The sequence below is a fragment of the Pseudorca crassidens genome, chromosome X (genome assembly GCF_039906515.1).
Source record: "Pseudorca crassidens isolate mPseCra1 chromosome X, mPseCra1.hap1, whole genome shotgun sequence".
NCBI classification, from domain to species: Eukaryota; Metazoa; Chordata; class Mammalia; order Artiodactyla; family Delphinidae; genus Pseudorca; species Pseudorca crassidens.
The window spans coordinates 43,287,171-43,303,904 of NC_090317.1; the positions used below are offsets into that span (position 1 = coordinate 43,287,171).

At 36.8% G+C, this 16,734-nt stretch overlaps 1 protein-coding gene across 6 annotated transcripts; it reads right to left on the reverse strand.

Annotated features, from left to right (window-relative positions):
• Positions 1-13,280: 13,280 nt before the first annotated feature.
• TCEAL7 (transcription elongation factor A like 7) lies at positions 13,281-15,211 on the reverse strand. 6 transcript variants are annotated; one of them, XM_067722944.1, is made up of 3 exons: positions 15,078-15,211; positions 14,353-14,455; positions 13,281-14,033 (listed from the first exon to the last, which is right to left on the reverse strand). In XM_067722944.1, exon 3 carries the CDS (start codon positions 14,017-14,019, stop codon positions 13,717-13,719), a length of 303 nt encoding a protein of 100 aa, XP_067579045.1. In that variant the 5' UTR covers positions 14,020-14,033; positions 14,353-14,455; positions 15,078-15,211; the 3' UTR covers positions 13,281-13,716. The 6 variants fall into 6 exon arrangements, with proteins under 6 accessions (XP_067579045.1, XP_067579047.1, XP_067579048.1 ...); XM_067722946.1 differs by having other exon boundaries at positions 13,281-14,036; XM_067722947.1 differs by having other exon boundaries at positions 14,424-14,494; positions 15,078-15,206.
• Between the last annotated feature and the right edge of the window lie 1,523 nt (positions 15,212-16,734).

The following is a 16,734-nucleotide window of genomic DNA, read 5'->3' on the forward strand; positions in this document are numbered from 1 at the left end:
TACCCCTTGATAGCATGGTGGAGACAAAGATTCCCTTCATCACTTCTAAAATAATGTGTTGTAAATCATAGCCTATACAGTAAGGTAAGAAAAAAGTTTAAGAATTGAAAAGGAAGAAATAAAGCTGTCATTATTTGCAAGCAACATGATTGTTATATACAAAATCCAAAAGAATCTACAGACATAATATGTATATTAATAAGTAAATTTAGCAAGTAGCTGGGTGCAATGTCAATATTCAACATTGAATTGTATTTCTATGTATCATTAACAAACAATTAAAAAAGACACAAAAATTTACCATTTACAATTGTGTAAGAGAATATTAAATATTTGGGAGTAAATCTAACAAAGATGTTCAAGACCTCTACACAGTAAACTACAAAATATTATTGAGAGAACTTAATGAATACTTATATAAATTAATACATAAATGTGTAAATAGACAAAAGGTGACAAACTCCTCAAATTGATGTATCCCAATGGAAATAACAATATTTACAAAACATCCAGCTATATCAAAAATAAAAAATAATCAAAGAAAACTTTGATCCTCATTCCTAATCTATTTTTCATCTCTTATCACAAGTAGCTGAGTTTGTCCATATTTCCTCAATTTGAATTTTTGAAAACAAAAATTTTATTTCACCAGCTTATCCCCAACCACACTTTCAAAAAATGTTAGTCATTTTTATGTTTATTTTACTCATTTAAAAATATTTTATATTTCCTTGAACCAAAAACATCCTCAATTGTAAGCTGCATCACTTAATTTCAATACTATTTTCAGGATAAACAATATAAGGGTAAACATTCCATGTAAAATACATTCCAATTTCAGAAATGTTAAAATATGAAAAACCTGCAAGCCTTAGAACTCATAAACAGAAGTTAATTATGTTCATTCTTTGAATACAATGTTCAAACAACAGTGAATATTTTGATTTGTTTCTCTGTACCCTTTCTGTATATTATTATAATTAATATTTTTGACATTATCTATAGGGTTTCACAACACTTATTTGCTCTTTCCATTCCTTTTCTTGTCTCCAGGACAACAGGTAACTAGTACCTGAAAGACTTTATGGGACTAGAAATACTTCAACACAATTCAGTTGTTCATTATAGGAGGGCTATGTCACCAGTGAATGCCAGTCACTAATTTCCCCTCACTCTATCCCTGCCCTCTTATTTCACTCTCCCCACATCATCACATCACACATTTTTGTCTTTGCCAATCTGAGAGGTAAAAAGTGTTCTCTTCTCCTTGTGGCATTCATTTCCCTTTCTCTGTTTAACAGAAAGGGACTACAGTTTCCCTTGCGGCTACTGGCCATTGGCACAAGTTTTCTGACATATTTTCTTTCTTTCCTTTGCTCCCCAGGCATAGATCTCCTAAGTCCACTTCTTTCCTCAACATTCACTGATATTCATTTTTCCTGTGTTTTGAAAATGCATGAAATTAATACAGAGCAGGCTGTCAAGATGGGATGAATAGACTTTAAGGAGGGATTTTTCTTTTTAATATTTTTTCTTTCTTTCCCCTTTTCCCATAAAATTCTCTTATTCTGATAATCAGAAAAGTTAATAAAGATTTTTTATTTGATGAAAGAAAACAGTCAAGGTAGGAAAAAAATACATTTCTTAAAGAAAATTATTTGTTTCAGTAGAAATACAACATTACCTTTATTGCACTAATTTGTACAAAGTGTGTTTGTTTGGCTACATACATAGTAAAAGTTTTCAGCGTTTTAAAATAGATGCTTCTGATCTGGAGCATGAGTATACTGTCCCCTTCACCCACACCCCACCCTAGTTCATTGGACCTTTCAACCATCCTCCTATTCAAGGGGCCACAAAGACCAGAGTTTACCATTCTCTGATTACCAGGAAGGCTCTGTACTACCGCCTCTATCCCCGCTAGGCCTGCCTGTTCTCTGCCTTTATTCACAGTGCCCAGGTGGAAGCTTCCCTGAACCCTGTCTACTCTATCCCACATGGATTATGTGGTGCAGTCTGCTGCACCTTTCACCCCCAAATTACCATTTCTATTCTGGCTAATCTGGGTCTTTTACCTCTCCATATAAACCTTAGAATAAACCTAGAGCCCTGGGAGGAGCCTAGGCTTACTGAAGTGTTGCTTCCTACCGGGCCATCTTCCCAGTGGCCTCTCAACCAGACAGGTCAGTTTCCAAGGAACTCTTACCTTCTGACCAGATTGATTAACCTAGACTGGGTACTCTCACTGGAGAAGTCTGTAGACTACCCAAAATTGCATCCAACTTCCCTCTGAGTGTGTGTGTGTGTGTGTGTGTGTGCGCACATGTGTGCACACATGTTATAAGCAGGGTTATATGCACTTTTGTAGGGAGGTCGTTCTAGTCAAAATATGTCTGTATGAGGTCCATGGAGGTTATATAACATGCTTAAGTTCACACAGTTAAATGAAGAGTCAGATCTGGTATTTATATCCAGGTTGTTGGACTACATGGCATGTGGTCCTAGACATTAAGTTCTGTTGCCTCCCAAATGGTGTTTCTTAAGATCCTGTTATGTTTTCACTTCTCTGTTTACAGTGTATCAAACAGTACCATCTGGATATCCCATAGACACCTCAAACTCAATCCATCCAAATATGATCTTGCCATCTTCCCCTTGCCCTTATAACTTTCCTTACCTGATTCCTCCTCCTTTTCTCATGAACCCTATGGTGATTGGTGCCAACATACAAACAATACCTTCTCTCTTATCCCATATAATCAATCAACCCACAAGTCCTAGAGAATGTAACACTTGGGTGGATATGATTCCATTTGTGTATAATTTTTTAAAAGTAATATTAAAAAGCATTTTTTTAAAAGAAAAATTTTAGTTCACAACAAAATTGAGAGGAAGGTACAGAGATTTCCCATATACCCCTTGAATAGCCCCCATCTTTATCAACATTACTCAACAGAATGGTATATTTGTTACAATTCATGAACCTAAATCAACACGTCAAAATTACCCAAAGCCCATAGTTTATCTTAGGGTTCACTCTTGGTGTTGTGCATTTTATGGGTTCAGAAAAGTGTACAACATCTATCATTAGAGTATCATACAGAGTATTTTCACTGCCCTAGAAATCCTCTGTGCTTCACCTATTCGTACCCACCCCCAGCCCTTGGCAACCACTGATTTTTTTACTGTCTCCATAGTTTTGTCTTTTCCAAAATGTCATGTATATAGTTGGAATCATATAGTATGTAGCCTTTTCAGATTGGCTTTCTTTCACTTAGTAATATGCATTTAAATTTCCTCCATGTCTTCATGGCTTGATAGCTCATTCCTTTTCAGCGCTGAAAAATATTCCACTGTCTGGATGTACCACAGTTTATTTGTCCATTCATCTAGTAAAAGTCATCTTGGTTGCTTCCAGGTTTTGGCAATTATGAAAAAAACTTCTACAAACATCTGTGTGCAGGTTTTTGTGTGGACATAAGTTTTTAACTCCTTTGGGTACATATTAAGGAGCATGATTGCTGGATCATATGGTAAGAGGATGTTTACTTTTGTAAGAAATTGCCAGTCTTCCAAAGTGGTTAAACCACTTTTCAGCCCCACCAGCAATGAATGAGAGTTCCTGTTGCTCCACTTCCTTGCCAGCATTTGGTGTCAGTGTTCTGGATTTTGATCATTCTAATAAATGTGTAGTGTATCTCATTGTTGTTTTAATTTGCATTTCCATGATGACATATGATGTGGAGCATCTTTTCATATGCTTACTTCCCATCTGTATCTCTTCTTTGGTGAGGTATCTGTTAAAGTCTTTGGCCCATTTTTTAATCAGGTTTTTTGTTTTCTTATTGTTGAATTTTAAGGGTTCTTTGTATATTTTGGATAATGGTCCCTTCTCAGATGTGTCTTCTGCAAATGTTCTCTCCCAGTCTGTGGCTTGTCTTCTCATTCCCTTGAATTGTTTTTTTCAGAGCAGAAGATTTTCATCTTAATTAACTCCATCTAGTCAAGTATTTCTTCCATGTATCATGGTTTTGATGTCGTATCTAAAAAGTCATCGCCATGCCCAAGGTCACCTAGGTTTTCTCCTATGTAACCTTCTAGTAGTTTGATAATTTTGCATTTTACATTTAGGTCTGTGATCCATTTTAAGTTAATTTTTATGAAGGGTGTAAGGTCTGTGTCTACAGTCATTCTTTTGCATGTAGATGTCCAGTTGTTCCAGCACCATTTATTGAAAAAACCATCTTTGCTCTATTGTATTGCCTTTGCTCCTTTCTCAAAGGTCAGTTGACTCTATTTATGTGGGTCTATTTCTGAGCTCTCTATTCTGTTCCATTGATCTATTCTTCTATTCTTTTGCAAATACCACACTATCACTATTACTGTAGATTTATGGAAAGTCTTGCATTTGGGTTGTAGTGCCAGTCCTCTAATTTCATCGCTCTTCAGTATTGTGGTGGCTATTCTGGGTCTTTTACCTCTCCATATAAACCTTAGAATATTTTGTGATGTCCACCAAATAACTTGCTGGGATTTTGATTGGGATCTAACTTTTTGCTGTACGTGGGCCTCTCACTGTTGTGGCCTCTCCCGTTGCGGAGCACAGGCTCCAGACGCGCAGGCTCAGTGGCCATGGCTCACGGGCCCAGCCGCTCCGTGGCATGTGGGATCCTCCCGGACCAGGGCACGAACCCGTGTCCCCTGCATTGGCAGGCGGACTCTCAACCACTGCGCCACCAGGGAAGCCCTGGGATCTAACTTTTTAATATGCCTCTAGAACTACTTTTTCTATCCAACTCTTCTACCACTACACACATTTAAGCTACCACCATGTTTCCCGTCTAAATAAATAATGCCAACATACTTTGAACGTGGGTATTCAGAAACGTGGGTATTATCCTTTCCTTTTATTCCCTCACTTCCCTCAATCTCATCAATTCCTTGAGAGTTCAACCTTCTAATTGTCTTTTGCCTCTGCCTACTTTTTCCCAAACCTACTGCCTGTTATTGCCATGGTTCAGGTTCAAGATACCCAGTTATATTTTTCCTGGAATACCGTGAAAGTTTACTTGCTGGCATTCCTACATCATATATTGTTCCTGTTTAATGGATTCATTTTTTTCAAGTATGAAATCTTATAAAATCACTGCTATTTAGTATCTTATTTCTTCTTCCTCCCATAGTCCTGTGAGATAGGTACTTTTGGAGAAATGTTCTTTAAGAGGATGATGTAGTGGAGTAGAAACCACTACCTTCTCCAGGTAAAAAGGAACTTTGAGTTACTTATTTACATATAAGTTCTTAGCAGCTCGCAGCCTTGTTACCATGGAATGCTGAGAGGATAGACAATAAGCGCACCTTTGGATTATTTAGAAGATAGGAGTCCAAGATCTTATGTGGGACAACTACTGTGAAAAATGAAAATTATGCATAAATTCCTTTATATAAATTTATTTCAATTCAAATTACAAGGAATCTGTTTTGGAACTTGAAAATGTTGCTCAAAAATTCCTCTGAATTATAAATACACATACACAAATTACAAATACACATACACATACAAATACACATACAAATACACAAATTGATGAAAACAAATAATAAAAGCAAACTGTACTGCCAGTTAAATTAACAATAAATTTTTAAAAAGTGACTGCCCAAGAATAAAGAAATAGCTAAGGAATAGCATTTGAAAGTTGACACAGATCTAGAAACAACTTGGCTTTTAGAATGGAATAAAGATAGCCTTTCAAATACATATGGTCCTCAGTCCCAGACTTCTCAGCCTGAAGAACAGAAGTTCACTGCCATTCTCATCCTCATCAGGGGGTGTCATTAAGTGAACCTACATATATGCATTATATAGTATGGCCATTAAAATGTGAATGTGTAGAAGCTGATAAACTGGTCTCATCAATTCATAAGAAGGACACACGGAATGATAAGTAGATTGGGAGCTAGAATCCCAGCCTTGACACACTCCAGTGTTAAAAAGTATTACATAAAAACTTTGAACCTCAGTTTCTTTATCTGTAAAATTAGCATAATATCTATAACATAGTTTTAAGTTCATGGATCTAAATGTAGAAAACACTAACGCAAAGCACTTTATTTCTAACATTGAGATAGGTTTAAGAGGATACAACTGACCTGTTGGAAATGGTGTTCTGGCTAAGTAGGTAAAACCCATTGACATGAGCATATTTAGAGAATGATTATGGACTAAAATGTGAAGGTCAAAAACAGCTTAGAGAAAGTGGCAGTCTTCAAGAGCTGGGGTAGTCTGAGAAGACTACAGATCAAAAAGGTTTTTAACACATTCCTGATGATGTGAGGGGAATAGACAGTCTTATGCATTGCTGATGCTACTGTAAATTGGTACAAACTCTTAGGAGCAAAATTTGGAAATATTTCTAATAATTAAAATGCATATAATTTTGTATTGAAGTGAAATTCACATAAAATAAAATTAACTATTTTAAGTGTACAATTCAGTGGCATTTAGTATACTCACAAAGTTGTACAACTGTTACTTCTATCTAGTTCCCAAACATTTTCATTACTCCCAAAGGACACCCTGTACCCATTAGACAGTTACTCCCCATTCCGCCCTGTCCCCAGCCCTGGCAACAACTAATTTGTTTTTTGTCTTTATGTATTTACATATTTTGACATTTCATACAAATGGCATCATACAATATGTGACCTTTTATGTTTGGCTTCTTTCACTTGGCATATTGTTTTCAAGATTCATCCACGTTGTAGAATGTATCAGTACTTCATTCCTTTTTAGGACTGAGTAATAGTCCATTGTATGGGCATAACACATTTTGTTTATCAACTCATCATTTGATGGATATCTGGGTTGTTTCCACCTTTAGGCTATTGTGAATAGTGTTGTTATGAACATTTCTGTACAGCAGTTTGAGTACCTATTTTAAATTCTTTGGGGTTCATTTCTAGGAGTGGAATTATTGGATCATACAGTAATTCTGTTTAACTTTTTGAAGAACTGGCAAACTTTTTTTCTACAGGGGCTGTAACATTTTACATTCCCACCTGCAATCTATAAGGATTACAATTTCTTCATGTCCTTACCAACACTTGCTATTTTCAGTTTTACAGATTAGAGCCATCCTAGTGGGTGTAAGTGGTATCTCATTGTGGTTTTGATTTCTATTTCCCTAATGACTAATAATGTTGAACATATTTTAATGTTACTTTTGATCAACTGTATATCTTTTTTGGAGAAAAGTCTACAATAAAGTCCTTTGCTAATTTTTTAATTGAGTTGTTTGTCTTTTTGTTGTTGAGTTGCAGGAGTTCTTTATATATTCTAGATACTAGACCCTTATCAGATATATGATTTATAAATATTTCTTCCATTCTGTAAGTTGCCTTTTCACTTTCTTGGTAGTGTCCTTTGATGCACAAATGTTTTTAATTTTGATGATGTCTAATTTATCTATTTTTTTTTGCTCATGCTTTTGGTGTAATTTTTAAGAATCCATTGCCAAATACAAGGTTATGAAGATTTGCTCCTACATTTTGTTCCAAAAGTTTTATGATTTTAACTCCTATATTTAGGTCTGTAATCCAGTTTGAGTTTACTTTTTGGATATAATGTGAGTTGGGGTCTAACTTCCCTCTTGTGCATGTGGATATTCAGTTGTTTCATCACCACTTGTGGAACAGCTTATTCTTTCTCCAATTGAATGGACTTATCACCCTTGTCAAAAATCAATTGACCATAGACATATTTCTGGACTCTCAGTTCTATTCCATTTATCTATATATTTATCCTTATGACAGTACTACACTCTTCTGATTACTATAAATTTGTAGGGTTTTGAAATAAGAAAGTGTGAGTATTTTTACTTTGTTTTTGTGCCCAAGGTTTCTTTTTTACTATTTGGGATTTCTTGCGATTCCATATGAATTTTACTATTAGCTTTTCCATTTCTGGAAAATCCATTTCTGGATTGTTCTTGTTTTGATATGAATCACATTGAATCTGTAGATTGCTTTGGGAATTATTGCCACTTTAACAATATTAGGTCTTCTAATTCATGAGCATGGGGTATCTTTCCATTTACTTAGGTCTTATTTAATTACTTTCAGTAGTTTTTTAATTTTCAGTGTACATATATTGAACTTCCTTGGTTAAATTTATTCCTAAGTATTCTGGTCTTTTTCATGCTTTTGTACATAGAATTGTTCTCTTAATTTCATTTTTGGATTGCTCATTGCTAGTATATAGAAATACAACAGAATTTGGATGGCTGATCTTGTGTCTTGCAATTTGACAAGTTCATCTATTAGCTCCAGTAGCCTTCTTGTATATTCTTTTGGATTTACTATATATAGTATCACACCACCTGCAAATAAAGATACTTCTTTTTCAATTTGGATTTGATTAATGTCTTTTTCTTGCTTAATTTCTCTGGCTAGAACTTTCAGTACAATATTGATGAAAGCAGGCATCCTTGTCTTATTCCTGATCTTACATGGAAAGATTTCAATCTTTCACTGTTGAGTATTATTTAGCATTGAGTTTCTCATAAATGCCCTTTATTATGTAAGACAATCCTCTTATATTCTTAGTTTGTTGAGTATTTCTATTATGAAACAGTGTTGGAGTTTGTCAAATGCTTTCTTTTGCATAACTTGAGATGATGTGGTTTTTCTCCTTTCTTATATTAATGTAATATATATTACATTAATTGATTTTCATATATTGAATCACCCTTTCATTTTGTGCATAAATCCCAATTCATCATGATGTAAAATCCTTTCAATATTCTGCTGGCTTAGTTTGTTAGCATTTTGTTGAGGATTTTTGCATCAATATTCATCAGGACTTTTGAGGTGAGGTATATGTTTCTGGCATACACTATGGTAAATAAACAAACAAGTAAAATTATGCACATACCATATGACCCAGCACTTCCACTGCTTTAATTTACCTAGATATATATACACACATGCTCAGAAATGCATAGATGGATTTTTATTGTGGAACTGTTTGTAAGGGTCAAAATGTTGGAAATAGCCCAAGTCATCAAAAGGGAAAGGTCAAATAAACTATCCTCAAAGAAAACCGCATAGTCATTAAAAAGAATGAGATTCTTTATTGAAGCATCTCCAGGAATATTGTTAAGTAAAAAACAGTAGGACAGTAAATGTAATTTTATAACTTTTAGTTAAAATGTATAACAGAAATATATAAATTTCTATATGGATAGCTGTCAAGCTGTTAAGTGTTTAATTGTGGGGAGGGGTTTGAAATTGTGTTAAGGTGTAGTTAAAGCAGTATATTAAGATGAACTAGGCTATCTCAGTGACTTTAAAATGGTTTATTACTCCTTCATGTCAGTTCAGTGAGAGTTATTGGCTCTACAGCATGGCTCTGCTCCATGGATTATTTGGGTATCTAGCCTGCATTCATCTCACAGTTATGTGTTCCAGATGGCACACATGGTTTCCAAGGTTACTGAAAGGAGTGTGGAGAGGTCACCCCGCAGTGTTTATAAGCCTTAGATGTGTCTTATATTACATTTGATGGCCCCAACATATGTGCGAGGGAGGCTGGGAAATGTAAAAGGACACGAAATTTTTGTTTTTTTGGCCCCGCTGCCCAACTTGCTGGATCTTAGTTCCCTGACAAGGGATTTAACCCACGCCCTCTGCAGTGAAAGTGCAGAGTCCTAACCACTGGACAGCCAGGGAATTCCCAGAACACGTACTTTTTGATCAAGCAATCTTACTTTCCAGAATCTATTCTATAGAAATAAAAGCACTAGTAAATTGAATATCTGTACAAGCATGCTCATTGCAGACAGCAATTCTTTTAGTGGGCAAAATATAGAAATAGTTTGAACGTTAATTAACAGGGGAATGGTTTGAATAACATAAGTTATAGTCATACTAGAGAAAGTAGATTCATTTACGTTTGTATTTACTGACCTTTGGAAAGTCCTATAAGACTTCCAAGCTGAAATAAAGAGACACAAGGTAAATGCGTAACTCAAAGTCATATGAAGACATAAACAACAATGGTAAAGGTAGCTAAATAGCTAAATTAAAAAGCAAGCAGTTTTGCATATTTGGTTTATAACTCCTCTTTTTCTTCTAATATGACTTAAAAGACAAATGCAAAAAAAAAATAATTGTAAAGTTATGTTAATATGCGCACTCACCATAGACCCTGTTTCAGGTGAGCTGTGCAGAAGGAGTCTTCTTATAATCAGAGAGCCTACTGGTTTATAATTCATAATTAAGAGCTGCTGAAAGTCATAATGTAACATCATAATATTTAGTTAAAATGCAAAACAGAAATATATAAATTTCTAGATGGATATCCATAAAACTGATAAGTGTTTAATTGTGGGAAGGAGGTTGAAATTGGATGTGTGGTTAAAGCAGTATATTAAGATGAACTAGGTAATTCATTATTTGTGACAATAGCAACATAAAGATATATAATGTCTTTATTTAACAATTATTCCTGGAGAGGCTTCAATATAAGAATCTCATTCTTTTTAACTACCATGTAGTTTTCTTGGTATAGCTAGACCACAGTTTATTTGACCTTTCCCTTTTGATGACTTAGGCTATTTCCAATATTTTGGCTCTTACAATGTCACAATAAACATCCATCTAGGCATTCTGTGCACATGTGTACATATATCTCTATTGTAATACAAAGCAGTGGAATTCTGGTTAATATGGTATGTGCATATTTTTATGGGTTTATTTATGTTTTTCCTTTCCCTTTGTAAAAGCTATTGAGGTATTAGAGATATTTTCCTGTTATCTGTTATGATATTGCAAATATTTTTTTCCCAGGCTATTTCTTGTTTTTGGATATTTAATATTTTTTTCCTTTACAACTTCTGGATTTTCTTTCATGTTTAAGAAGATAATCACATTACAAGACTATATAGTTTTTTTCTTAATTTTCATTGCAATATTCTATTTCTGTTTTACACATTTTCATCTTTAATCCACCTGGGATGTATCTTTGTGTATGTGGCTAGTAGGAATCTATGTTCATTTTCTTATGATTGGATAGTCCATGTACTTGATTCTTAGGTTAAAAAACCTCCTTGAAAATGTGTAAAATCTTTAAATAAAAATGCTTATAGCTAAATATTTGCTCACTGCTGTGATTATTTCCTTAGGACAAAGTTTAAGCAGTAGAATTTGGGAGTCATGGAGTATGCAGAGTATAGAGCTTTTGGTATTTATTGTGAATAGAAGCAAAAAAAATGAATATAGCAATTTACTCTTTCATTGAGTATGAAAATGCCTACATCCTCAATAAAACTGAGTATTGTAAGTAAACATTTGTCTATTTGATAGGTAGATAACAACTTGTTTTATTTTATTCATTTTTCATTTGTCTTTTTGCCTTCTACTAAGGTTGGATAATGCTTATTCTCCACATAGATTTACTTGATGAGTACCCTCAATTTTCAGGCTATGGTACCAACCATTTTGACTTTCAGGAGCCCTTAATTACGAATTGTAAACAATTAGGCTCTTTGGTTATAAGAAGACTCCTTCTGCACTGCTCAGCTGAAACAGGGTCTATAATGAGGATTTTTGAAGCAGTTTTGAAGAACATAATTTCATGGGAACCCCAAAATGAAGATTCCAAGGCTATATGCACAGAAATTCTGACTTTGTAAGAGTATGTGTGTGTATGGGGAGCTATTTGTCATAAATTTGTATTTGTAATAAGCACTCTAGAAGATTATAATGTCAGGAGCTGACTTTTTGAGAGACATCAATTAATTATACAAGGTTATATATAATAGTTTTATAGACTGAATTTAGGGAATAATTCCTTTCTTATTGGGTTCTTTTTGAAAATGTAAGTTACAGTTTCTAGAGAAATAGATTATTTCCAATTTTATGCAATCAGAAGTAAAACTGGGCCAAGAACACTAGAATTCTAATTAAGTAAACATTTATTAAGTACCCACTATGCGTAAGTCACAGCAGTAATCAATAGAAATATAATGAAATGATAAAATATAATGAAATATTATAGTCTTTACTTTGAAATGGAAAATGCAAAGTCCAGTTAAGAAATAATGCTTAAGTATACATATATACATATACATAAAACAGTATATGTACATATATACACTAAAAGGTATAAATACATATATTTCTATATATGTGTATATGTTTATATATATAATATGTGTTATACATATATGAGTCTTACAAAGAATTCTTACACATGTTTCAGGATTGGAAGGGATGGAGAGAAGGGGATTGTTTCCCTAGATCTATTTCCTACATTACTTTTTGCAATTTACACATGTCTCCTGAGAGTCTTCTGAACCAGTAGGGCAGGCCTGACAGGAGCCTTCAGGGAGGAATCATCCCACAAGAGCAAGAAGACAAAACCTCAGTTCTTAGACTTCAAGCAGCAACTCTGACTATAGCGTGACATCCTTTGCTCAAATTTGAACCCTGGTCCAACCCCCAAAATGGACTCATCATGTCTGACTCCTATGGAGGAAGTGTCCTGTGGCTGAAAATGGAAGGGGCTGTTTTACTAAAAACTCTGCTAAACACTGTGGCCCAAGCAATCCTGGAACAGTCCCCACCTCTGTTAAGCATCACTATAAAGCAGAGAGAAGCTTTAGAAGACAGAGTGGGGATTCAACGCACTGGGGACTCCAGGAAACTCAACGGGGCTTTGGCACTCAAGGACTCCACTGCACCACCAGCAGCAGGGCTAGCAGAGAGCAAAGGGCCCAGCAGAAAAGGCAGCAGTGCCCAGCAGGCCTGGCAGGACCCAGGGGAGCCAGGGGTGGGGCTCAACAGCAGAGGCCTGGCATGGAAGTCCCCACCTCCCTGCCTATTGGACTTGTTCCTGAGCACTGGTTGAGTCATGCCAGGACAATCCCTCCCTCAAAACTGATGTTCTGTAGTGGATTGGGGTTCTGTATGCATAGGTGGGAACAAGAGCCCACCAAGCACAGCTCAGTCACCTCATTTCTTCCCCACAGCAGCCCTGTGAGGCAAATGTTTTCCCATGAAAAGACTGAGTCTTAAGCAAGTGTATCTACACTAATTGCCAGTTTTATTTCTCTGGCTAAGAGATCCAGAGATAATTTGAAGTTTACATTTCTTTCTTATAGTTCTGTTATTAAGAGTTTATTAAGTGTTTCATTGCCCTTCAAAGGTGATTGACAAGTTCTTTTATTGTGTCTGTTTATTTTAGTTTTTTCGTGACACAAGTAATACACACATATACACACATTTATATTATTCATTATTTTGGAAAATGAGAAGATGCAGATAGGCAAAAAATAAAATAAAATACAGATCACAGAGATTCACTGTTAACCTTTTGGTGTATAATAATTCAGACATTTTTTTGCATTATGACATGTATAAATGTACCTATAAGATATATATAGATAGACATATCTATATATATCCTTTTGCAACATATTATTTTCACTTTACAATATACAATGAGCATCTTCCCATGCAAACGAATGAAACAACCCTATTAAATGAGTGAGATTGGGTTAAAGGATGAAATGGTAACGAGTCATATGTAAATCAAAGGAACACTGAAGGATTGGAATAAAATAGTAGCAAATATTTAGCAAGAAAACGCAGACAAAGGGAACCAATGTTGCAGTATTAATAACAGAAAATAGTTGAATTCAGGGGAGAAATGCATTAAATGGGATAAGGACGGTCCCGAGAATGCCTATGGTTAGAATGCAGAGCCCTAAATTTCTTTCTCAGACCCCTTATCTCTTCCAAACACCTTTCCATCTCGTCTCCCTCTCTTGTCTTTTCTTCATCCTTAAAATGCCTATAGTCTATGTCCTCTTTAAATTCCTCGAGAGACTGAAGCAACCTTTGCCTAAAATTCCCTTCTGTTTGCTGGCGTTCGAATTCTCCATAGGGGCGTTCTTCCTCCCTCTTTGGCACGCTGCACTTGGGCTTTCCTTCATTTTCTTTGCAGGATTTTTGCATGCTGTTGCGGTTTCCTGCTTAAGGCCAGGGAGAAAATGTAGAGTAAGATTGCTTCATTTCTTTTCATTCAAGATTGTCAGTTTCTCTCTGAAGCTAGATAGTCGCCTAATCTCCCACCCCTGCTTCACTGGTCCAGCCCTCCGAAGTTCGAGATGCACCCCTCCCTCCCCTACCCCTTCTCCGCCCCCTTTCCCCTCCCTCAGCAGCCCACCATTTCTCCAGCAGACGAGGCTAATGGCCTCTCTGATGGGCGGCAGGAGGGGAGCGAGACAGGGAGTTGAGCTGTGGGGCCGCTACAAATTTTACCCAGCTCTTGCCCTTCCCAACTCTCACCCTCAGAGACCCCCGTCTGAGTGCTCCCCTCCCTGAGACGATCCGGGATAGTTTCCTCCTCTTTTACTTGCCTGGAGATGTCTGTGAACACAGACCCTCAGACCTGCAGACAGAAAGGAAGGGGCGGGAAGGAGGGAGTTCTCTGTGGATCGACCAGCGCCAGAGACAAGACACACGTTATTATCTTGAATCTAGGATCCTCATCACCGTGTCGCCCCAAATTTCCCACCTCCTGTTTCCCCTCCTGTTCTTATCCCTTCCTACCGAATCTCTGCCCCCAACCCCCCCCCCAACCCTCAGGCCTAGTCCCGCAAGGGCCCTGTCCCCACCCCTCCCTCCTCACTCCTCCACATCCCTCTCGCAGGCTAGCATTGAATGAGGCGAACTGTTTTCAAATTATCTCTAAATTTCTCTGTCTCCACCTCAGGATTCCAGCCTTTCTCCACGCACCAGCCCACACCTCATTTCCTCCAGCGGAGTTGGGAAAAGAGAAGAAGGATAAAGGGAAATCTTGCTAGTCTGAGAGAAGCTGAATATTTCTAAACTACACTAAACCTCTGATGTCTCTCAGGAGACTTCCACCTACTCCAGCCCCACCCCCCTTCAAAAATATAATTATCTCCGACGAGTTTGCACGGGTTTGGAGAAAGCAATCCTAGACATATTCCAGGCACTAGATTCAGTCACTACCACCCCAAGAGTCCCAGTGGTTCCCTCACACCAACCTTCTGGGATTTAAAGAATTTACGTCCTCTTTCTCTTGGCCACAAGCACGAACGCCTGCAGGGCAGTAAGGAGCTGGTACCCAGAGGAGAAAGAAGCCCGGGAATATGAGGACTTCACGTCAGCTCCTGATCACGTGAGGATTATGTCATCCTCCAACTCTGGTCCCCACTTTCCCCTCCCACCAACTGTGCTGCAGAAATGGAACGGCTTACCAACCACCCACCACCCCCCACCAGGCCCTGTCACTCATTTTTGTCATTGCTAATTCCAGAGGTCAAAAGTGGCCCCTTCTCCCTGTAGTTGGAATTTGCCTTTCTCTGATTACCAGAGAAGGGCTGCATTTTCCCATAGTCATATTAACAATTTTTTAATGGTTGTGTGGAGAGAGAGGATTATTCATCCTCTTTTAAAATACAAGAACAGAAAGGGAGCATTCTTCCCTCCACCCACCCTCTCCCCAGTCACTAATAGCCACCATTTTCCTTGCACTTCAGTTCTTGCAACCAAATTGGAGGGAGTGAGGTAAATTAAGGAAGGAAGTAATGACTGGGATTGTGGTTTTCACTTTCATTCTGATAATTTCCTATTCTTTTCCCCTTTTCCCCCATAAACATATTATATTCTTTTAATAATCAGAAATATGGTAACAGTACGTACATTTGGAAAAAAGATTCAAGATAGGAGGATAAAAAGACCCAGCCACCTGTTTCTGTTGCTGAGTCATAAGATAAATATAGACCCTCCAAGCAGACACAGTTTTGTAAGTTTAGGATGTACAAGGCAACTGGAAGCTACCTTTTTGAGGCACTCCTGAGCATGTGAGGCCTTTTCATTAGGTGAGCTTCTGAGTCCATAATCCTACATACCTAGATTTTCAGATATCAAAAGTCAGTCATAAAATTTTACTGCTTCGATCTCAGTATCATGCCCTCTGTCTCCCAGTTTGTACCATACCCTTGTATCTCCCTCAATACTGTGTTTAAAAGATCCCACCTTTCCTCAACACTCTTATTTAGAATCCAATAGTTTTTCGTTTCTCCCACACATCTCTATCCTATTTATGTTTCCTTAGACCTTACTCAGCCACACTGGGGAATTAGAAGCACTAACAGAAATTGGCCCCATTTAGTCACTTATCACACAAAACTTTTTGTTGCTAAGGCTTTTGGTACTAATCTAAGTGAATCTGTTGTTGATTGGTTAGCTTGAAATATATGCAACAGAAAGAAGGATATGTTCTTTCTTTTAACTTTTTTTTTTAATTTTTTTTTTTTGACTGCACTGCGCAGCTTGTAGAATTTTAGTTCCCTGACCAGGGATTGAACCCGGGCCCTCTCAGGCAGTGAGAGCATGGGAGTCCTAATCACTGGACCACCAGGGAATTCCCAGGGATGTGTTCTTAGTATTTGTTTTTAGGAAAACAGTGGCTCATTATAAATGCAAAGTTGCCACTAACAACTTTGAAGTAAATGGTTCCAGAAAATATTTAAGAAGAGAAAGAGAAGAGATCTTAAAAAGAGTAAGGCATTGTTATCACGGTTATTAAGGAATGGTTAGTTGTGATAGAAGCAAATGATTTGTTGTTGGGGTGGAGAAATCCTGAATCCTCTATAAACGGCTTTTCATGCAGATCATTAGATTTATGTGTTTTTTTTT